The sequence below is a fragment of the Plenodomus lingam genome (assembly GCF_022343315.1).
Source record: "Plenodomus lingam strain CAN1 chromosome Unknown contig_11, whole genome shotgun sequence".
Classification (NCBI taxonomy): Eukaryota; Fungi; Ascomycota; class Dothideomycetes; order Pleosporales; family Leptosphaeriaceae; genus Plenodomus; species Plenodomus lingam.
In genome coordinates, this window is record NW_027093929.1 from 1,758,499 (window position 1) to 1,779,796 (window position 21,298).

At 51.1% G+C, this 21,298-nt stretch overlaps 5 protein-coding genes across 5 annotated transcripts; 2 read left to right on the top strand and 3 right to left on the bottom strand.

The window, feature by feature from the left end:
- Positions 1–579: 579 nt before the first annotated feature.
- IAQ61_000993 (uncharacterized protein) lies at positions 580–8,268 on the bottom strand. The gene is made up of 3 exons (XM_003841255.2): positions 7,378–8,268; positions 950–7,312; positions 580–885 (listed from the first exon to the last, which is right to left on the bottom strand). The coding sequence occupies exons 1-3, from the start codon at positions 7,540–7,542 to the stop codon at positions 868–870; spliced, it is 6,546 nt and encodes a 2,181-aa protein (XP_003841303.2). The 5' UTR covers positions 7,543–8,268; the 3' UTR covers positions 580–867.
- Positions 8,269–8,344: 76 nt separating this feature from the next.
- Positions 8,345–10,831, top strand: IAQ61_000994 (uncharacterized protein). The gene is made up of 3 exons (XM_066094919.1): positions 8,345–8,547; positions 8,602–9,474; positions 9,525–10,831. Exons 1-3 carry the CDS (start codon positions 8,412–8,414, stop codon positions 10,253–10,255), a joined length of 1,740 nt encoding a protein of 579 aa, XP_065955227.1. The 5' UTR covers positions 8,345–8,411; the 3' UTR covers positions 10,256–10,831.
- Positions 10,832–11,836: 1,005 nt separating this feature from the next.
- IAQ61_000995 (uncharacterized protein) lies at positions 11,837–13,954 on the bottom strand (the record flags this gene model as incomplete). Its single annotated transcript, XM_003841252.1, has 1 exon — positions 11,837–13,954. One exon carries the CDS (start codon positions 13,952–13,954, stop codon positions 11,837–11,839), a length of 2,118 nt encoding a protein of 705 aa, XP_003841300.1.
- A 449-nt stretch (positions 13,955–14,403) lies between these two features.
- IAQ61_000996 (uncharacterized protein) lies at positions 14,404–16,956 on the top strand. Its single transcript, XM_003841251.2, has 3 exons — positions 14,404–15,769; positions 15,824–16,401; positions 16,497–16,956. The coding sequence occupies exons 1-3, from the start codon at positions 15,252–15,254 to the stop codon at positions 16,646–16,648; spliced, it is 1,248 nt and encodes a 415-aa protein (XP_003841299.1). The 5' UTR covers positions 14,404–15,251; the 3' UTR covers positions 16,649–16,956.
- A 626-nt stretch (positions 16,957–17,582) lies between these two features.
- IAQ61_000997 (uncharacterized protein) lies at positions 17,583–19,991 on the bottom strand (the record flags this gene model as incomplete). Its single annotated transcript, XM_003841250.1, has 1 exon — positions 17,583–19,991. One exon carries the CDS (start codon positions 19,989–19,991, stop codon positions 17,583–17,585), a length of 2,409 nt encoding a protein of 802 aa, XP_003841298.1.
- Between the last annotated feature and the right edge of the window lie 1,307 nt (positions 19,992–21,298).

Consider the following 21,298-nt stretch of genomic DNA (forward strand, 5'->3'; position numbering starts at 1 on the left):
CATACACACGCTTGCCATGTGTTCGCGCACAAGTCGACTTCTCAATGGCCCACGCAATCCCTCCAATCTCCCCTCCCCATTTCTACTTTAGCGCGACAACAACAACGACGACGACGACAATCCAGTGTCTCCGAAGCTCGGCCCGTTCCCATTGGGAGACTTCGGACCTCTAGAACAATACACCTGTCTTGGCAGCTGCATGTGACAAAACACCCATGTCCATAATGACTACTACACAGTAGATGAGTCAAACAGGTTGCGACGAGATGGAATCATGTATAGTAGTCATCAATAGAGGTAATCGACAGAGGTAGTAGAGAGGAACACAGTATAAGAGAATTATCATCAATCAAGCGGTCTTGATGCCTCATCATCTTCTGCACCGCACTCCTCTAGACCAACGGCTCCTCTCCTCCCTCCCCCATGTACAAGATTTGCCAAATGGTGGTGGGAACAAAGAGAAAGAATATTGTCTTCATACCTTCGATAAAATAGTCGAACAACGTTAACCAACTACACAAGTGAAGCATGTTCAATACAGAAGAAGCAATCTTCATGAGAATATATTTGAGCAAGATGGTCAGAACGCTCGTCGTCTCCCACGACAGTCCAGTCTATCTGGGTATAAACACCACTGAGAATTCAATGTGCACATGACGCCAGCCCTGCCCCAACCCCAACACCGAACCAAAAGAATAATGAACAACAGTAAATAGGGAGCAGTGCAGGTGCGACCACAACTGTCCCATGAGCGCCATCGCTATGCAATCTAATAGCAAACATGCCAGAAGAGAAGAATGAAAATGAAAATGAACTACCCAAAGCATAACCATGCTCATCCCTCATCATCCGTATTTGCAACGTTGTCTAGTAAGACTTGTATTTCTGCTTGCTTGTCAGCTTCATGTCCCACATTCACACACAGCATAGCATGCATGGCCACACTTACATCTTCTACTTTTCGCCTGGATCCCTGATCAAGCGCATTGCCAACTCCAAGTAGCGCATTGCTCACTGCCTTCGTAGCCCCTAGCGCAGGCTTGAGAATGATGGTAGGTGCATGTCTCGCAATAGCCCTCGCCACACCCACCCCACTCCCTTCTTCCATCACCTCTTGTGGTATTGCTATCACCGCATCGCGAGCCATGAGAATGTCCCGCTCCAGGTGATGCACTGCCGACCGTAGGCCAGCACGCACGCTAAGAGGTTGGTTGGCGTAATGCGATACCGCCCGCGGCTCTTCACTGTCCGAATTCGGGTCTTCACCGTCCCAGTCCAAATGCTGTGCTCGCGATGATGAGCCGGTCTGCGGATTCAGAAAGACCTCTGCGCCTTCCAACAACGTCTGGGTTCCGATAGCAACCTTTGCACCCAGGCGTGCAACTTCAGATGTCGTGTTTTTGGCAAACGCATACATCCCTTTCTGCAGGCTGCGGACGATGCGACCGTCCTTTTTGTACTCGCGCACCGGGACGACAACAAGATCACGAACACCGGAGCCGACATTGACGAGTGGGCGAACGGCAGCAAGGCCTGCAAGCACGCCAGGCAGTTGGTTGTTCTTCACATCCGGAGTCCAAATGTCGTTTAAAATCTTGTGCAACTTGTCAAAAGAGGTAATTCCGTAGACGATAGCGTGGCGTAACGTTATATCAGAGCCATCTAAGATTAAAAAATTCATGAACTCAGTAGTATGACCAGACCGAAGACCTCTATAGTCCACACGCTTGGGCTTATAATCAAGCTTCATGGACACAGCCATCACTTCAAGCCGTTGGATGAACGGCTGGTCTGCGGATGGTGATGGTGTTGGAACAGAGTCGTCTTTGAATTCGAAGAAACGAGTGATGAAATCGAGCGCATCTTGATCCACATGGAGCCGCAAAGGCAGCACAGTGACCTTGATAACCAGTTCGGAAGCAGCAAGATCGGTCACCGGTTTAACAGTTACCAGCTCCAGATTAATCATAGGTCGATTCAATTCACGCGCGGCTGGATCCACTGCACAGGTTACGAATTTCTTCCATGTCGATGTAGGAACGTGGTCGAAGATTTCAAGATCTCGCACACGAACATCTACTGAGCTGATTGTCTCGCCAGAGTTTGGAGGAAAGACAATCAGGTCGACAGCTACCCCCATGATGGAGAAAGCAATTTTCTTGTGTTTGCTACGTTCGAGTTTGAGACGTCGTCGAGACTTTGTGGAACCACGTGGCCGCGCCGTAGCACCAGTGGAACGAGTCGCTGTTGAAGTCGCATAGCTGCCAGTCTCGCTCGCCAGGTCATCGATGTCGTGGTTGATCCGGCGTGCAAGAGCACCTTTCTCGTCCTTGACTGGCACACCGATCCACACCGAATTGAACAAGAAGTCTTCTTCAACAAAGTCATCGTCTTCATCTTCCTCCCGAGCCCGTTGCCGCCGTTCTTCAGCACGAGCTTCAACGTCATCTACAGCTTGACTAATGATGTTTCGTGTTCGTGGCCAGTCATAGCCATCGTAGAGATTCCAAATGACGTTGACGTCGCGCACCCGAACCTTGAGTGGTGCATCTGGCACTTTGAATTCGTTGGATAGGTGGTATTGATTCTTAGCAGAATCCCATTTCCGAGCTTTGCCTTGGCGCTCTGAATCAGACTCAACGAAGTACGTCTCGTTGAACGCGAAGCCTGGCTCGGTCTCGACTACTTCGTGCCTTTCCTGGAAACTCTCCAGTAATGCTCGATCATCACGCTGTCGTGTAGTTGGCGGTGTAGCCAGAGCATCGAGGTCATCCTCACAGAGCAGGCTATCCCCCATTTCTTCATCCGTGGGCAAAGATTGAGAATTGTAAAAACTGCCGACAAATTCGAGATTGGTAGGAACCTCATCTTCGACCAGATCAGCATTCTGCATGAAATCGTCGGGTTCGGAATCATCGTCATCTGGGATGAACGCATCGCCGGTGAAAGACTCCATCATCTCTTGTAATGGCACAACCGTCCGGTATTTATCCGCATTTGATGGAGGCATTGGCGGCTGTAGACCATTTAATATCGCGATCAGAGTCTGTGTTGAGTCCGCACAGGACTCAATGACGAACAGCTCGTTCTTGAACTCCACGTCAACAAGTTGAGGAGTTTCATCGCCATCCCCTGTGATGCTAACGTGGACTTTGGCGGCGGAAATTGAGCTCAACGATACATAACCGAGTTCGCCGAGCTCCCGGAGGTAGCGGTTTGTGCCAACAGTCTTGGACGGGGGGCCCAGGTCACGTTCTTCTTCGAGCCGGGCGATATCATCGATGGCATGCATAGATGCTTTCCGGAGTTCCACAATGACGGAGTACTCATCCTTCACCTGCTTGCCAGCAACATGTGCTTCAGTAAGCACGAAGAGGCCTTTTGATGATACCTTTTGAGGATTCAAGCCTATTGCGCAATTCCGCAGTAAGAGATCAATCTGTAGCGGTTTGGCTGTGTTGGCTGGTGGCGAACCGGTTTGCGAAGATTTCCTACTCAGTGATTCGGGAGAAGGGGCTCTTCTGATGGTTGCGACGCTTGATGCAATGCCTAGAGCTATTTCATCTGCTGTCCCCGTCTCAGGTATGCCAAGCGCCGCCATGATAGTTGAAACGCGGTATTCAACGCAGAGGTTGAAGAGTTTGGCCTTGATGATAGGTTCCATCTCGTCACCAACAATTCTCATCATAAGGGCAGGTAGATGCTCCGGTGCTCGCAGTTTGACGGCTTCGTGGACAAGGATCTCGTCCTCGCGACTGACAACTGCGCTTCCAATCTCTACAGCCAACAGAGCAGGCACTCCGACATGCGCCACTGCTGAATTTTTCAATGCTACTGTTACATCACCAAGTTGCTCGTTGATAGCAACTCTGGCGTCAAATTGTTTCACTGACGCAAGTGTGAGCAATCCCGGCCGATCATCATCTGGAAGATACTTCGTAACCTTGGACAAACTGGCCATCTCAGCACCAAGGGCCTCGAATGTCTTCATTTGCTGCAGATCTGATATACGTAATCCCGCTTCAGCAACTTCGATTCGAAGAACAGAACCCTTTCTGCGTTGGCGCAGCAAAGTGTCGATTAGAATGTCGTCGTTATTTTCGTACGGATCCTTGGAGGGCGTGATTAAAGATATCAACCGAGCAAGATCCATCTCCTCAGGCGCGAACAGAAAGTTGATCGTAGTACCTCGAACTTCCACTAGTAATGGTGTGCCTGTTTGGCAAGCATCTACGTATGGTCCGAGGAACTGGATCTCAGCAATCTTGAGACGAACATTGCTTTCACGTACAGCAACACGGACTGATGTGGTTTGCAGCTGCACAGAACATGCGTTGCCCTTAAGCGTCAATGAAACTTCGCCAAACTGTACCTGGATTTTTGGCACTGCAGTAGATATCGGAGTAGCTTTGGCGGGTGGTGGCAATCCGTCACCAAAATGTACTCCGCGAGGTCGCATTTGTGGTGAAATTGCAGTAGGGCTCTGCACATGGCTGTTGGAGCTGATAGAAGTGCTTAGTTCCAACATTCCGCTGAAGCCACCGAATGCGCCTAAAGCATCATCCAGTTTCTGCATATCAAACATAATCTTTATCGGCCGGGTGACAACTGTAATACGTTTCTCTTTGCTCTGTTCGTAATCAATTTCAACATCGTGTTTCAATTGTTGAGGCAAAGCGCTGACAGATCGGTTCGATCGAGGCCGCAAATTCTGGAAAGAAATGATCTCGTGGTCCAAGGAGCCTATTGAGAATTTTTCGATATGCAATTTCGCGTAGAGCCCTTGTTCGCTGGTGCGGGTTGTGAGATGTAAGCCAGCCAGATTGATCCTCAGTATCGCTTCCAAAGGATCCAGCTTTAACAGCCGCATCAAGATTGGGTCATGTACTGAGTCAGCTAGTATATTCTCCAACCAAGCTATGCCAATGTGCTTGACAGAAATATCGACGCTGCTGTTTGCATGGTCTGGCATATCTTCTGATTTCGCTGTGGTCGTAGAATGCGTCGTAGACTGTGTCGTATCATCATTAAATGCTTGTAAAGCCCGATTAAGCATTCCCAGCATGGTCCGGCCGGTTGAGATATCCATGTGCGCTGCTATGGAACCGACTTCAACGCTCACATGTGGGCGAGGCGTGCTACTCGATCGCTCAGTAGGTGGATCTACTCGATGAGGCTTCGGTGTGGAGCGTAATCGAATTGAATCATCCGCAGAAAAATTCCGTCGGTGGGACGAAGAGTGCGCATAGTTGGAAAAGGAGCCCGGCATCTCAGCGAAGATGGAATCTTCTCCCAAATTTGGCGGCTTGAAATTCATGTTCGATGACCCCGTAGTATTTGTGTTTTGTGTGTCCAAGTCCTCTCCTGCTTCAAGTCCTAGCGGAAACCACACAGTGATTTCGTCGATGGTCAGAAATGGCTTGGACTGTTTCCGTGAATGCGACTCCTGCGGCGTGGGCGTCTGTGCGCCCATCAACTGCAGTGAGGCCGCTGATGTCTGGCGGCTGCCAGGCCGCGGGGTCTCGTAGCCATCATCTGCTTCTGGCACTGTTTTTAGTATACTGCCAGATAACATCTCGTCTGGGATGGATTCAGAGGATTCAGAGGATGCAGCTCGACTAGAGGCTGATGAAGATGAATCCCATCCACCAGGTATCTGTTGCTGAGAGTTTGCGTCTGGTTGCGCAGCACTGACCGCACTCATATACATGCTCTCCGCATCATCGTGCGTGAAGAGTTGCGATTCTGCTAGCTCGTCACCTCGTGATGCAGATGACGCGAGGGCAAAAGTGCTAGCCGCTGAGCATTGGTTGGACTCATCGACGTATTCGTGGGCAGCAACCAGGTTGTCGACTAGGGAGTTGTCTTCGAGATATTTCGATTGACACGGTGACTCAATCAGATCTGGACGATGGAAGGACCGTCCAAGAGCTGATACAGTCGGGAGATTTGAACTCGACACCGTGCTGAGAGGTTCAGAGCCGTGGCTCTGTTGACTTATGCTTGAGTGTACCAGTCCTTGTGCATCAAGAGCCCCAACCGAATCGTGCATTACAGACACGTCATCAAACCTTGAATGCAGGAGACTGTTCTGCATTGCATACTCCAGAAGGCCATCGTTATCATATAGAATACTACTACCACCTAAGTCAGGATGTGGTAGCGAATGATGAGAGTAGGGAAGAGAAACATCGGCAGGGTTGTCGATTTCACCCTCGTCTGAAGCAGCGTCTGCGAAGCGGTCATCATCAAACATGCGCACTGACTGAGTGAGGTCGGGGGGGTATGGCGAAGGGCTCTTAGGTGGCGGACTGCTGGGTGGTGGACTGCGGGGCTGATTTATGCTCGAGTTGGACGCTTCCAGATGGACAGAAGTGTTAATAGGGCTTGGAATGCGAGCTGGCTCAGACTTTGCCTCCAAATGTTCTCCAGCTTCTGACACCGAATCATTTGTAAGCGTTGTCTCGGGAGGCGGATCCGGTGCGTCCTGTTCTACCGAGACCTGGGAACGTGTTGTCAGAGGTGAAGATGATTGTGATGTCCGCAACATAGAAATGCAATTATCGACATCAGATATCAGCCTAGCGCAAATGTTCTTCACACGCAGCCGTCGTTTGCCCAGCTTCGAATCGGGATCTGCCATGGAATCTGCAGGCTGTACATCTACTCGAACGTCCTGAGAAGTGAGAGAGTCGATAGATATGCGCTCAATATGAAACGCGAGTAGCGCTGGTGTTTCTTGGCCAGGTTTTAAAGCATCTGGGGAGGAGTCTGTGAAAGAGTCCTCCATTTCAATGTTGACATCATTAACTGAGACGCTGAGGCGATCCAGCGCAGTGTTGAGAATGCTTCTCAGGTAGCTCGGAAGCGACAAAGGTGCGCCCATCCCAGCTGAGCCCTCATCGCTATCATTACTGGATGCAAACGACGCTTGCATGTGGGAGGGTCGGTTCTCCAACTCTTGTTCCAGCTCAAGGATCTCATCGTCAGGTTCTGCCCGCAGGAAAGATTTAGCCAACTCATCAACGGTTGGCACATGTCTCTCGCCATCCGAATCGTAATTGCCATCTTCGTCATCGGAATTCGGTGGTAATGACTGTCCAGGATGGATTTGTGAATTTTGGCATTGCAACGGATAGTCAGGCCTCTCCGCGCCATCCAAGAGCCGAGCCTGTACCTGTATACCATCTACCTCGATCGAGATCTGAGGTACGCCAAACTCAAGAACGAACGTGACTCGCAGCAGAGACGCTCGAGCGCCGAAGAGTTGGATCTCAGGCGGCAGTCTGAGGTGTAGAAGCGCGACAAGTTTCTATTATAGAGGGTTAGTATAAATGTATATGAATCGGATCCGTGTGGCGATCGCCTCGGTCCTACCTTGACGTGTAGCCCGACATCTCGAACCACGAGTGTCGTATGCTTGCCAACATCAACACTGACGAAGTCGGCGGGATCCTTGTCCAAGATGTCGATGTGACGTAACCCATACAACAGGAGCTTCTTGCCGATAGAGCTGGAAAGACCAGAGAAGAAGAATGCCATAGTGCTTGACGGTTCTCGGTTCTCTCGGCGGTTCAGGCGGCGACTACGTCGTGTGAGGCAAGTCGAACGCCTACCAGAGTGTCGAGAGAGGCTCCATAAGGTAGCGTGAGGAGTATTTGAGCAGGCTCAGGGAAATGCTCGAGGGTCGTGTGTCAGTCACTGTCTCCCCAGAGATTTAAATGTCAATGTACACAGGCAGCGTTGGCGCGGGTGCACAAGCCGCGGCTTGAAGGTGGAGAGGATCTTGAACCTCAGAGGATGAGGCGGTTAAAGAGATAGGAGCAGATTGTTCGTGAACTGCGAGAATTCCCAAGGAGTATATGCCGGTCTTGTCTAGCCACAGGTAGGAAATAGGGCATCTAAGGTAGGTAGGTATTTCAGGACGAGTTGTTGCAGGTGGAAAGGCAGATGTTGGATGCGTGATGCGACCGCGCAGGTGGCCGTGCAGCGCACCATCACTCACTTGGGCCAGGGTCTATTCGGCCCCGCGAAGCTCAAACGGCACGCTAAACTAATCGATAAGCAGAGGCGCGTGATAACGCGCAAGTGACCCGAAACGATGACGATCGCAACCACTTTGCATCGTCAGAGTGATGGCGCACGGGAGGGATGAGGAGTACGAGGTTGCAGCGTTGTTGTCGCGGAGAATGGCACGTCGAGGTGTGAAACTTGATTTCGAGCCATGGACAATCGGATGGTACCGCATAAGGAAAGGGCGGAAGTAGACATTATTACGTCAGCGGGAAGCTAGTGTCATTACGGAAGGTCGTGGGCGGAGGGCACCGACAGGATTGTTCAACACCAGCTTTTCTTCATTCGCAGTTTTTTTTTTCGTCTTGGTGCACTGAGTCTGCGCATAGCCTAGAGACATGGCAACAAACGAGCTCACGGATGACAAGGAGTGGGAGCAAGCCGAGGGTGTCCCGAGTCTCAGCGACCCATTCATCCAAAAGTATCTTCAAGGCAGGGATGCGCTTGTACAGCAGGAGAAGAGGCAGCGCAGTGGTCCGTGATAGATTTCGTCCAGATGCGACGTCAATAGGGTCTGACAGCTTTCAGACTACCTTTTCAGGCAGAATCTCTCGCCCATGGCACAAGAGGCATGCGCCATTGTCTCTCAGATACGCTTCGAGGAGCAGCAGACATTGTGGACGAAAGAGTATGAGGACAGCCTCCTCACCAATCATGTTGATGTCTTTCCCGGTATGATGTTCTCGCTCGCCAAAGAGCGTATGGAGAAGAGCAAGCTTTGGCAGATTATCCAGAAGATGCCCAAAGGCGCGCTACTTCACTGCCACTTAGAAGCCATGGTCGACCTTGACTGGGCGCTAGAAGAAGCTTTCAACACCGACGGTGTTTGTCTCATAGCGAATGGTCCCATAAAAACAGAACAGGAGAGGCGCAAAACTGGCTTCTCCTTCGTGTACTCGAAATCCCCAAGCAGTGATGCGACGATGTGGTCCTCGGACTATGCAGCGAATACACCCATTCCAATCCAATTAGCCGCAGAAAACTTTCCGGATGGTGGGAAGAAGGCCTTCTTGGACTGGGTCCGCTCTCGCGTTACCATCACTCCCTCGGAGCATCTCTCGCATCATGAAGGCCCCAACGAAGCATGGCGCAAGTTCATGTCCTGCTTTCCAATTCTTGGATCCTTGATCTACTACGAACCAATCTTCCGGAAATTTATTCGCAGATTATGTAAGCAGCTGTTGGATGATGGTGTCTACTATGTCGACATGCGTTCTGCTTTCTACACGCCGTACCGAAGCACTGGCAAGGCCGATTGGGATGAAGACTGGTTCAACATGTTGGAACACATGGCTGATGAAATCGAAAAGTTCAAGGCAAGTGAAGAAGGCAAGGAGTTCTGGGGAGCCAGGATGATTTGGACAACAATCAGGCAATTCGGGAAGAAGCAAGTCATCGAGAGTAAGCCAACATTCTTCACATAGCATCTAAATACTGACAATACATTGTAGGCATGAAACAATGCATCGAAATGAAACTCGAATTCCCCGAGATCATAGCTGGCTATGATTTAGTCGGACAAGAAGATCTCGGCCGTCCGCTCTCAGACCTCGCCCCAGAACTCTTCTGGTTCCGCAAGAAGTGCGCAGAAGAGGGTGTCGACATCCCCTTCTACTTCCACGCCGGCGAGACGCTCGGTGATGGTGACTCCGTCGATGAGAATCTTTTCGACGCAATCATCCTTGGAACACGGCGCATAGGTCACGGCTTCAGTTTGTACAAGCACCCGCTGCTCATCGACATGGTGAAGGAAAAGCGCATCTTGATCGAATCCTGCCCTGTTTCTAACGAAGTCCTACGGCTGTGTGGAAGCATCATGTCGCATCCCCTGCCTGCGCTTCTCGCCCGCGGCGTTCCTTGCTCGCTCTGCAACGATGACCCTACGATCCTGGGCCAGGGGGCAATGGGCATGTCACATGATTTCTGGCAAGCTCTACAAGGCTGGGAGAACCTCGGTCTGGAAGGTCTGGGCTCGCTGGCGGAGAATAGCGTGCGCTGGGCTAGCTTTGATGACCTGAGCACAAAGGACTGGACGCAGGATATCAAAGATGGCATGTTTGGCAAGGGTATTCGCGCAAAACATCTTAAGGAATGGGTGGCAAAGTGGGAGAAATTTTGCGCGTGGATTGTGCAGGAGTATGGTGTTGATGAGAATCTTGATCCAGTGGATGGGGAAGAGTGAGTACAAATACTCATTAATGATATTACTCAACGCTACATAGACAGACAGCACGTAAGATGTGTAAGGAGAGAAAATCAGTTCTCAACAACTTCTCCTGTTCTGATATACATTTCACCAAAACCATTACCGCATCAACGTCTATCCTCCCAAAACGTTTCAATCATCATCCTTTCCTATAAATGCACCACCACCCCCTATACGACCCCTATCACATTTATCAACAAACTACCAGTGTATCGCCTCCCTCTCAATCACAACACAAAGAAACATACTACTTTCAATCCTTCTCGCATGGCATTTCACACGTCGTGGCGCCCTGAGCCTTATACTAAGCATACACGAGGCTTAATCAAGCGCTCCAACATTGACCCTCTCTCCCTGAATCCTCACCAGCACCTTTTATATAAGTCTCACTACCAGATCAATTCCCAGCCTGCATCAAACCCAAAAAACCCCCCCAACCCCCAATATTGCGCCCGCGCTATCAGAAAACTCCTGGCTATAACGGCAACATAGAGGTTCAAGGCTGCCTATCCTGAGAATTTACTTGACTCGAAGGATCCATGATTCCACTACCGGTACATGTCGCCAAGATGTCAAGCCCACTACCGTATACGACCCGTCTTGGAAACCAGCATCGTGGACATAGGAAAGATGGGGATGAGTTTGGTGCGTACACTGTTTAGGGGGTATTTGGACTGGGACTACCACTGGTGAGCGCGATCAACAGTGCGCTATATGATGGTTATACCTCACGTGGGATTGACCAGCCTCATCTGCAAACCCGCACATAGTCAACCAGGCCATTCATTATGGGAGCGGGACTCTGTGCTATGCCTGTTGCAAAGCTTATGGTGGGGGAGGAAGGTCCTGGTGCTTCGGGGTCTGGGGAGTAGTGTGTGGTATTTAAGAGGGGTTTGGAGCCGATGGTGACGCTGGGGATGCAGGGGGGAGTGGGACTGTAGTATCAGGGTTAATGAGGAGATGGGGAGATTAGTTGCGGAGCGTATGTTGTTGAATGAGACGGGGTGTGAGGGGTCGTGGACGAATGTCACGGGCTTGGTGGGAAAAGTATGGAGTGAAGACCTCAGGGGCGTGGGGAAGTCTCGAGGGGCAGATACTCTAGATTCGCTACTTATGACTACGGGTTTTGCGGCCGTGGCAGCTGCTTTGACGGTCGCGATTATACTTTGGGATTGATTGGGGGACTTATTGTATTCCTTCCAACGATCCTGCACCATGGCTCTGTAGACGACTAGTTGTTTAAGAACTGCTTACATTTCTCATGAAGCACACTTTCTGTAGACACGACTAGCTGCATACCCTAATATAGTCTTTAAATATGAACCGTAAATATAGCCTCCTTCTCCTGTGCCCATATGTGAGTCGTCATGTAAGTGCTATGCACTGCCAAAGCTAATGACGAGATATCTCAGAGCTTTCCGTATCGCAACATAGGTAGTCTTCCATTGCATCTAGCACACGTACTATCCCAGCCTTTTCCTGAAATATCAGGATCATGATGACTCGACATGTGCCATGCAACCGATTGCGAAGTGTTATAGCAGGATTGGTGATGTCTCAATCATCAATGACGACCTGGACTGTGGGCTTCTTCTTCCTTCGGGCAGCGATGTGGTCGACGACCACAGTAGACTGATGAATCTCGACATCGTGTTCTCCCACTTCGTCACTTGTGCTGTCAGCACGCATCCGCTTCTGGCCCATATTCATGCCTGCCTCTCTGTCGAAGCTGCTGGTCACACTGCTGCTTCCGTTGAGAGTTCTGTTTGCAATGTTCCTATTTGGCGTCGGAGGTAGTTCGACAGCCATGAAGTCGCGTATATTTCTGGCAGAAGTCTTAACAGTAGCAGGCTGCCTCGAGCTTGCTGCGGGTCCCTTGTCGGCTTCGAGAATTTTGATTTTTTTTCTCAACTCCTTCACGTCGCGTAACTGATCGAATTTGGAAACGTCAAGCCCATTGATAGTCTGAAGACCTAAGGAGTCTGCACGGTTATCACCCCAGTACCAGGTGGCGTCGTCTTTGACGATTCGTTGATCATGCTTGCTGGAAAAGTTCCGAGCTTTAAGGAGGCCACTACCGCCGACATCCGTACCCAAAGCTAGCAGATCATGGTTTTCTGCACCAAGAAAAGCGGCCATAGCGTCTCTCTCATATACTCGTCCGATGCAACGAGTGTGAGGAATAGCAAGCTCTTTTGATGGAGGATGCAACGGGTACCAATCCGAATACCCAGCAGCGGCTTTCAGAGAATGCCCATCAGTAGCATCAGAGAGCCATCGTTTATCAGAGCGTAATGCATCACTCGTGAGGGCGGTGCCATATAACCATACGGCCGAGTTGTACGGTCGACCTTCATCATAATCGTTATTCGAGGCCTTGTCAAGATTGCTCCACTTGATTCGTATTGACTTGATTAACATGATATCGCAGTTTCCATTCTCATCGTGCATAGAAGAAGAGCTTGGTAGAAGTCGTACCGTGTCTCCTACGGCAATTAGCTCATGGCCGAGGTACATCGCATGGCAGTAGATAGAAGCATCTGGCCAGGTGCCTCGGAAACGATGCTTGCCCACAAGAGACAGGGTAGAGGTGACTGTCAACGCGTTGTGTATAGTGGGGTGCCAGTCTTCTTGAGGAATGTTACCCAAAAACTGCTCCCACAGTATGAATGGTCGCGTCTGCCGTAGCGGAACATATCTATAACGCTTGGACAGGGATTTGTCTGGATCATTGAGATTTGGCAGTGGTTCAAGGCGTAGACCGGAGTAGATGACACTATCAGATGCTATCTGGTCCTTGACGGGCGTCTGTCCGACTAGACCAGCTTCCCAAATTGGTGTTCCCACGCACTCATTGGTATCTTCATTGTACAGCTGATACTCACCTGTGTCTTCGTTTCGGACGATGCTAACATGCTCTGGGAGATTTCTGACAAACAAGAGGATGTCCCCTTGACGTGGCTTCCACTGCTCATTATGGAGTAGCTCTTGTAGCAGGGCAGGCAGAAGTTCTTTTTCTGCCAGCCAGTCTGGACTCAGCGGCTCTTCAATCTTCTCGTCGATGGTTCCGTGCCGTCGAAGCTTTTCGATGAGATTGCGATAGACGTCAGGCGTACCCTCTTCGTCGACGTAGCCGGAGCTGGTTGGTTTTGGACGTTCTTTGATTGGCTGGCCGACGAATGAGATGGGTTGCTGAGGATCAGTCGAAAAGTGTTTCGATATACGAGGCGCTGGAGCTCTGGAGGAAGAAGAGACACTGCTTGAGGTATTTCGACTTGACGAGTTCTTCAGAAGTAGTCCAGCGCTACCAGCACAAACAGTGCAAGGGCAACCGATATTACTGCCACCATTGTCCATGAGATGTTCGAAGTGGGGATAGAAGCGATTGGGCGAGTCGAATCTCTTGTGGTCAGGATGGCCGAAAAGATACTTATCCACGGTTGTTGGTTTGCCTGGGCGTGGACGCTGCCACATGGTATAGCCAGCTGGTAGCCTTTCTAATATATACTTGACTCCTGGGCGAGCTTCTCCACGGCGCTCCATCCACTGCTGAGCGGTTTTTTCGAGATATAGGGTTGGAGGATTTACTTGCGTGTGCACACCAGGGGCTGGTATATGTGTCGCATCTCCATCGGAGCCTGACTTCAGGCGCACAACTACATGTCCTGAAGACATTTGGGCTTGGTGAAGTTCAGAAGAGGTGGCCGAGAATCGACACAACGAAGAGATGTCAGCGCACGACGAAATATGAGGCCGGGAGAAGCTGCAGCAGATTCGATAGTCTGGTAATGCTCTCGAATGAGGTGAGATGGGACAGTGTGTGAAGTTTCAATCGCAATGGCACGTGGTTGTCAAACTTCACCAGGCAGGTCCACGGGTAGCTCCATAAGGACAGGCAGTCGCGTTTGTCGCGTGAACAGAAGACGGCCAATGGACGCGCGGTGAGACGCTATAGAGTGAAGGAGGGAGCGTATGCAATATCTCAAACCGACACGTCCAGCGACCTCACCTCATACATACCTAGGGAGTCTGTAGATTGGTGAATCTGAGTGGTTTGGTGAAGAGTGAAGAAGAAAAGACACAACTCTTGGCACTGAAGTGTCCACTGGGCGGGATCGCGTCTGAAAAAACATACATTAGCGCTGTCTAAGCGAGTGACAAACCTGCTCTCTGTTTACCGCAGCCACCAAAACAATCAGCCGAGCCCTTGACAATCAGCCTCTCTCTCTTCCTCCCCCCTCTCTCCCTCCAGTGCTGGTGCGCTGCACTTCATGGCTTCACGAATGCTGTGCCATGCACATTGCATGCACAGTGGAATTTGTTAGTTTAAGAGCTGATCGGATGCTGGCCCCGCGTCACGTTACACATATAGCATCCTTGAACTTCAAAATGGATCCCTCACCCACCCCCGCTGTCGTTTCCAGGAGAGGAACGTCGGCAATGGATCAACATGCGGCGCTCCCGTTCCCGTTGTAGCGCAGTGCGTCTCCACAGACCCTATGGTACGAGTAATGACATGGTCTGCGATTAAGGCACACTTGACTCTCTAGCCCAAAAGGAGGCCGAATTCGATACTGCAACACACCCTAGCGTGTGACGGGGCGGCTTGCCTCACTGCCTTCGCTCTGCGCCCTAGACTCCTCTCGATTCTCGAACCCTGGCCATGGGCTGGCCGAGTGGAGTGGACTGACTTTCCTCCTCAAGCACATTGCCAATTCTCCTTGATCTCTCTCCCGTTCCATGCCGTTGTGTTTCTTGTGAAAACGAGGCTGCCCGTCGTCATCATCCCTATACTGCCGGCTATCGACCGACGGCACAGTTATTACCCACGCGCCAATCGAAAGGGCAAAGGACAGCATCAGCAAGACATGGACAAGGCCTGAGCCGCGATACTGGGACGGAGTGGTAGCAGCAGCCAGCCGTTGACGCGCCTGTGCGTAGAGTTCGTATTGCTGTGTACAGCCAGCTCGACATGCCCTCGATGGATTACTTGCGTACGAAGCGCTCGAGCATGCACCAGCCGCTCGAGGATGAACGTCCTGCAAAGCGCATCATGACACCTGCTGGTCAACGTCTCTCCATCATCCTCGATAACAAACGGGCCAAGTCGCCACCAGCCCCGGCAAAGATTAGTGTCACCACCACCAGCACATACTGCAACGATCCCAACCACACACACATTGGCCAGGTGCAACATGGACCCAAGGTTCCCAAGAAGGTCGGTGTCGTGTCGCTGTTGACAGGTGGGCGACTTGGCGATACTCCACGAGAGAGTAGCGAAGAGCGAAGTCACAATGGCAGCAACCTCAGTGTCAGTGTATGGAGCGATAAGGATGCAGAGAAGTTTGGACACATCAGACATAGGAGACGGAGAGGCATGGCAGGATGGTCTTGTACAAGACTGGCTATCCTTGCTGCTATCATCCTCACCTTGATAATAGGCTTGGCTGTTGGTTTGGGCGTAGGGCTGAAAAAGAAGTCGAGCAGCAAGTAAGTCTTGATCTGTGCCTAGAATTATGCGTACCACTAACACATCAGTGACAGCAACACAAACCAAACATCCACTGCCGGTAATTCACAGTCTTCAGCCAGCGATACAAGCAGCCGTCCCGAATCAGACGTGCCCGCACCCGCAGCATCCTCCCCCCTAACCCCAGCCGCTCCTCCCCCCAACTTCCCCCTCGGAGCCTACTCCATCATCACCTTCCTCGACACCACCACCACAGGCTGCACCCCGGCGGAAAACACATGGACCTGCGCACCCTTCACCGACTACTACAGCGACCCGCAAAAAGCCCTCACCATTCTCAACTGGCAAATCAGCGGCACAGAGGGGGCCTACAAGATCTCCTCCAACGGCCACGACGACACATTCGGCACCTCCTTCCAAAACGAGAATTTGCAGCTGCTCGACGCCGGCAAGGACACCGAACGCTACTGGTTCCAGGTCAGCCGGTCCAAGCGCGTCAACGTGACGGGGAGTTTGGCCAACGAGAGAGGCAACTTCGAGTGCGATTACCCGGCTACGGGGATTCAGGGCTACTTGTACACCAAGATGCAACGAACGTATCCAGACGATAGGATCGCGGTTAGGCATGCGGATAGTCCTGCTTGGCCTTATGGTATGTCTTTACCCCCTCCCTCTTCCCTCTCTTCTCATCCCTCCCTTTCTGTCTCACGGCTCCTGCTGCAACCCAACACGCTAACACGTACCCAGCCGCGCGCGTCGAGCAAAACGTAGCAGGCGGCACGGACATTCCCTCGTGTCGCAAGGACAGAGGCGATCAGGTCCGCCTCAAGTCGCAGGATTCGAGTACCCTCTGCGCGTGCTTGTACAAGAACTGGACGCCTACGAAACCGGGGAGTTGATAGTTGAGACATCAGTTTGTGTTTTCTCTATTTGTTCTTCAGCGTTGCTTTTGCTGTTGCTGTTTATATTAGCGTTCTAGCCAGTTTTTTGTTGACTTGGGAATTTTATGTATGCATATAATCCAAAAATATTCCTTTTTGGACGGGGAGAGGGGGATGGGGCTAGGGCTGGGAGTGAAGCCGAAGTTGTGCATGATTGTTCGTTTGTAAATAGCAGGAGGGAAAAGTTAGATGGGCGATGTTTAGCTAGGGATTGCAAGGAGCATGGATCCATTGTTCGAGGCGTAATATTCACCATTGTCTTGCGGATACACAGACACTCACCCACACCCCCGTTTCTTACCTAAAACCCCTCTTCATGCCCAAACACCCCTGTACAGAATAATCACACCTCCCTTGCAGTAGACATACACCTGTTGTATAGGTAGGTACCTTGTATAATCAACAGGATAAACATGTCTGTGATATAGTATAATATAGTCCTGTATCGCAGATGCCTATGCTCATCTTCATCACTGACACAATCACCACCACCACCACCACAACTATACACCATCTCGTCACCCCCAAGCCCCCCAAACCTCACACGCACACCACACATCTATCCTCCAACCCACCACATCCACCCCCAAAACCCCACCAAACCTTTACTCGCAAGAAAACCCCCCAACGCCAACACCAATGCCAACGCCATCACCAACAAAACGCCATCTATGCCCAATCCCAACGCCACCAAGGTAAACAAGCGCAAAAAAAAGGAATAAAACATGGGACGGCCTGGAAGATGGGGAGACTGTAAAAAGGCAGTAGTAAAAAGGCAGTAGTATATACTGCTGAGGAACGAACAAGGAGAAAACCTTGCGTAGTTGGTAAGAAGAACAGCGACAGCAAAAAGAACTAGACGCAATTAACCAATTACACGCCTAGTCTGGACTTAAGACGGGGGATTTGGATCCGCGCTTTTCTTCGGACTGGGTCGCGGTGTGGGCGAGTTTTGCGAGGCTACTAGGTCCAAGTCTGCGAGGCGCTGGCTCGGTGCGACATCCTCACCGTCGTCATCGCCGTCGCCATCTGCATCTGCATCTGCATCTGGCTCAGCACCGCGCCCATACATACTGGGCATCCCACCTCGCGGCTCCAGCTCATCGTCCCCATCGTCCGCCTCATCCGCGTCGTCGTCGCGCACAAACGGCTCGTCATAGCATGCACCAGCATCCTCGGCGTCGACCTCCGGGTCTGCACAATTGGCCTCTACGCTCTCCATGACCGAGTCGCCGAGGTAGTCTTCGTCGACGGAGTCCTGGGTGAGATAGCTAGCCTCGAGATCCTCGCCGACTTCTGAGCCCTCGTCTTCGCTGTGCAGAGTGTGCGCCTCGTCGTCGTCTTCGTCGTCTTCGTCTTCGTCCTCGCCTTCGCTTTCGCTGCCGGTGAAGTCTTCAATGTCGAGGGGGGGATCGCGCCAGTAGTTGAAGTCTGTATAGGCCTCGCCACCGGCGGGGACCAGGAGGCCAACGGGCGGAAAGAAGTGGTCTACGATTTCGCGCATGGAGGCGTAGCCTGTTTTGTAGCTGTTGAGGGAGAGCACGTCAAGGCTGACCTCGGCGTTGCTGTTGATGGTGAAAATGCGGATGCTGGGAATGTTGACGGAGCGGTAGGACAGCGCGTCCGTGAAGCGGTTGCCAAAGCCGGCGTAGAAAGGGGATTGGTGTGGAGGCTTGTCAAAGAGTTGCATAATGTCCCGCAGACAGGCCATTTTGAAGACTTCGGGTTTGCGCAGGTAGATCTCGCGGCGGAGAGCGGCAATGGTGCGGTCTGGGCTCATGATGACGGGGCCTTTGGGGAGACGGTAGTTGTCTTGGACTACGCCGTTGAGGTAGGCGCGGGTCGTGTCTGCTTGGCCTACTGAGCGCGAGGTTAGATAGAAGATGTTGTAGCCGTTGTTGACGATGTCGGTGTATAATTTGGCAACACCCTGGTGTGTCCAGTCTCGACCAATCATGTTGAGGACATGTCCTAAAGCGTCGGATTTGGTGATAGTGCCATCAATGTCGGATATGACAATGGGTACCGAGTGGTGCCAGTACCACATGTAGGCATTGCAGGTGGAGCGGTTAACGGTAAAGGACATGGTGTTTGCCCCAGGCTTGAGATTGAGGGCTTTGAGCTGGTCGCTAGTCAGGCGAAGTGTTTTGGCGTAGGTACGGGATTTCTCCTTGCGAGCTTCGGGGGAGTGCGGAGCAGACACGCCTAGGGCGCTGTCTGAATCACGGCGGAGGTGGGAGTAGTCGGCCGTGTCATCGCTGCGGTTGCTATCGCTTTGGTAGCCGGGGTCTGATACGGCGTCTGATGACTGCAGAGCGGCCTCGTTCAAGATGTTCATGGTCGTCTTTTGCATGGCAGCAGCTTTCGCCTCTTCGCTGCTGTAGATCCATAAGTTGCCGTTCTCGTCGGCTCCGATGAGAGCACCAATGTCATAATCGCCCGCAAGCTCGTCAGAGAGAATCTTCCTAGCGACAACCTCAGCACGTAGCGCTTCCTCCTCACTGCTCTTGTAACCCGTCATGTCTAGCTCCAGATCTCCAGACTCGGTGACTTTATTGGGGATGTTGGAGGTGAATAGCTTCTTGGACAGCTTGATGGCGCGCGCCAGGGCCTCAGTGGCCGATACTGGCGGAGGACTTGCTGAGCGCGTCGTCCTGTTCCATGCCGTCGCATCCTCCTTGCTGACTTGCAGCGGTCCATTCTCTGGCCCCCCTTCGCTGAGCTCTTCAAAGGTCTTTGCAAACTCTGCCCGTTGTGAAGGCAGCACCTCGTCTGTGTTCGCCCTTTGTATGTGCAGTCCTGACCAGTCTCCCGACTTGGGCCGTCCCAACCCGGCTTCTCTGTATTGGTTGTCTTCCAATGGTGTGGACATGGACATGCGCCCTCTCCGTGATGCGCCACTGCTACCATCGAGTTCAAGGGGTTCCAGCTCGTCATCGAAGGCGCGTTCGCCAGGCAACTGCACAGGCTTTTGTTCGGGACTGGCAACGGGCGAGGCAATGGGCGACGTCTGCATTTCGGCAGGAATGGAGGCCGAGGTCTCGAAGACGAAGAAGGCCTCGCCACCCTCGCCCAGCTTCATAGAGTAGTCTTGGAGGTCGCCATTCACTCTGAATTCCACCTTTTTGTCCGAGGGCCGCAAGATCTGGTATTTGCCAAAGCGCACATGGAAAGGTGAGCAGGCCAGGCTGCCGTCTTCGCGCTCGACGACAATGACATCGATGGCGCCGCTGAGGGTGGCTGGGTTGATCGAGTTCCAGCCCTTGGACACGGAGCCGGTGATGGATCGCACGTAGTTCATGCTGCGGGTTTATGAGCGCACTGGCCCTTTTACCATGGGTGGGGTGGTGTGTTGGGGGGGGTTTGGTGGGTTAGGGCTGGGTGATGTAGTGAGATTGGGGAATGACTGGGACCAAGTCGATGAATAGAAAAGAAGGTGTGCAAGAGAAGAGGGATTTGGGGCATTCACATGCCCAAAGGGGGGACCCGCTCTCTGTAGTTAAGGGAGGTGGCTGAGGATCTGGCGATGAGCAGCAGACGATGCTGTCACTGCGCACCGAGGAAGGTGGATCGGCTGTTGGCGGCGGAGGTCATGGGTTGGCCACATGCAGTTGCCCCAGCCTTGAACCGGATCCAAGCGGCAATCGGTGTATGTAGTAGGAGAAGACAAAAGCAGCCAGAGTAAGTACTGTGCGACAGTCTCGGCGAGACCATGGCATGTGCAAAGAAAGCGCAAAGAAGGGACGTGCCTCTCTGTGGTGGGATCCAAGAAGGCTTCTCTGTTTCTTTTCTGCGCATCACATGCAAGGGGGGCAGGCCTGAACATGGTTTGTACTAGGCATGGCAATACCTGAGGGCGCAGTTCATATGACCATAGAATTAGCGCTGCGTGAACTTGTATTTGGCATAGGGTTAGGCCGTGCCAAGCTCTACTAGCTAGCTAAGCAAGGTTAACTAAATATTATACTATAAGATTTTATAACACGTTCTAAACCTATTCTAAATATATTCTATACTAGTAATACTATAAGCTACTGCTACTATGCCTATTACTAATATATCCTTCTTATCCTACGTAAGTAGATTAAAACGTGTTTAGAACGTGTTCTTAACAGGTTATAGAAGCACTATTAATAGTACCTTACCCTTAGCCACGTCCTAGATAATATTAGGGTATAGCCTATGGTTAGCCCTAATAGGGTAGTTAAGATAGAGAGTAGAGAGCGCTACTACTATACTAAGATTAATAATAAGGGCACCTTGTATAGAGTAAGAATAGGTTCTAAACATGTTCTAAATAGGTTCTAATATTCTTAGGCTATTCTAAGTACTAGGGGTACTCTATATACCTATACTAAAAAAGATTATAGGCTTAATATAGCCTACTATAAGGTTAGTAGGGTTAAGAAGACTAGCTAGCCCTCTATAATAGAGGTCTATAAGGTAAAGAGTAAATATATTATTAACCTATTCTTAACTTATTATACTAATATATATAGACTTCTATATAAAGGTTATATATAATTACTAGAATACTTCTTGCTATAAGTTATTTAGAATATATTTAAAACTTATTACTAATATATTTTATAGAAGTTCTCTAAGCCT

What these genes read in the sequence shown, in the direction of transcription:
- IAQ61_000993 (XM_003841255.2), bottom strand. Translation starts at nt 7,542, where the DNA reads ATGGCATTCTTCTTCTCTGGTCTTTCCAGCTCTATCGGCAAGAAGCTC. An exon ending in ATGTCGGGCTACACGTCAAG is followed by an intron (nt 7,313 to 7,377) that starts GTAGGACCGAGG and finishes CCTCTATAATAG; the next exon opens with AAACTTGTCGCGCTTCTACA.
- IAQ61_000994 (XM_066094919.1), top strand. Translation starts at nt 8,412, where the DNA reads ATGGCAACAAACGAGCTCACGGATGACAAGGAGTGGGAGCAAGCCGAG. An exon ending in GGAGAAGAGGCAGCGCAGTG is followed by an intron (nt 8,548 to 8,601) that starts GTCCGTGATAGA and finishes GACAGCTTTCAG; the next exon opens with ACTACCTTTTCAGGCAGAAT. An exon ending in GAAGAAGCAAGTCATCGAGA is followed by an intron (nt 9,475 to 9,524) that starts GTAAGCCAACAT and finishes AATACATTGTAG; the next exon opens with GCATGAAACAATGCATCGAA.
- IAQ61_000996 (XM_003841251.2), top strand. Translation starts at nt 15,252, where the DNA reads ATGCCCTCGATGGATTACTTGCGTACGAAGCGCTCGAGCATGCACCAG. An exon ending in AAAAAGAAGTCGAGCAGCAA is followed by an intron (nt 15,770 to 15,823) that starts GTAAGTCTTGAT and finishes CATCAGTGACAG; the next exon opens with CAACACAAACCAAACATCCA. An exon ending in TAGTCCTGCTTGGCCTTATG is followed by an intron (nt 16,402 to 16,496) that starts GTATGTCTTTAC and finishes ACACGTACCCAG; the next exon opens with CCGCGCGCGTCGAGCAAAAC.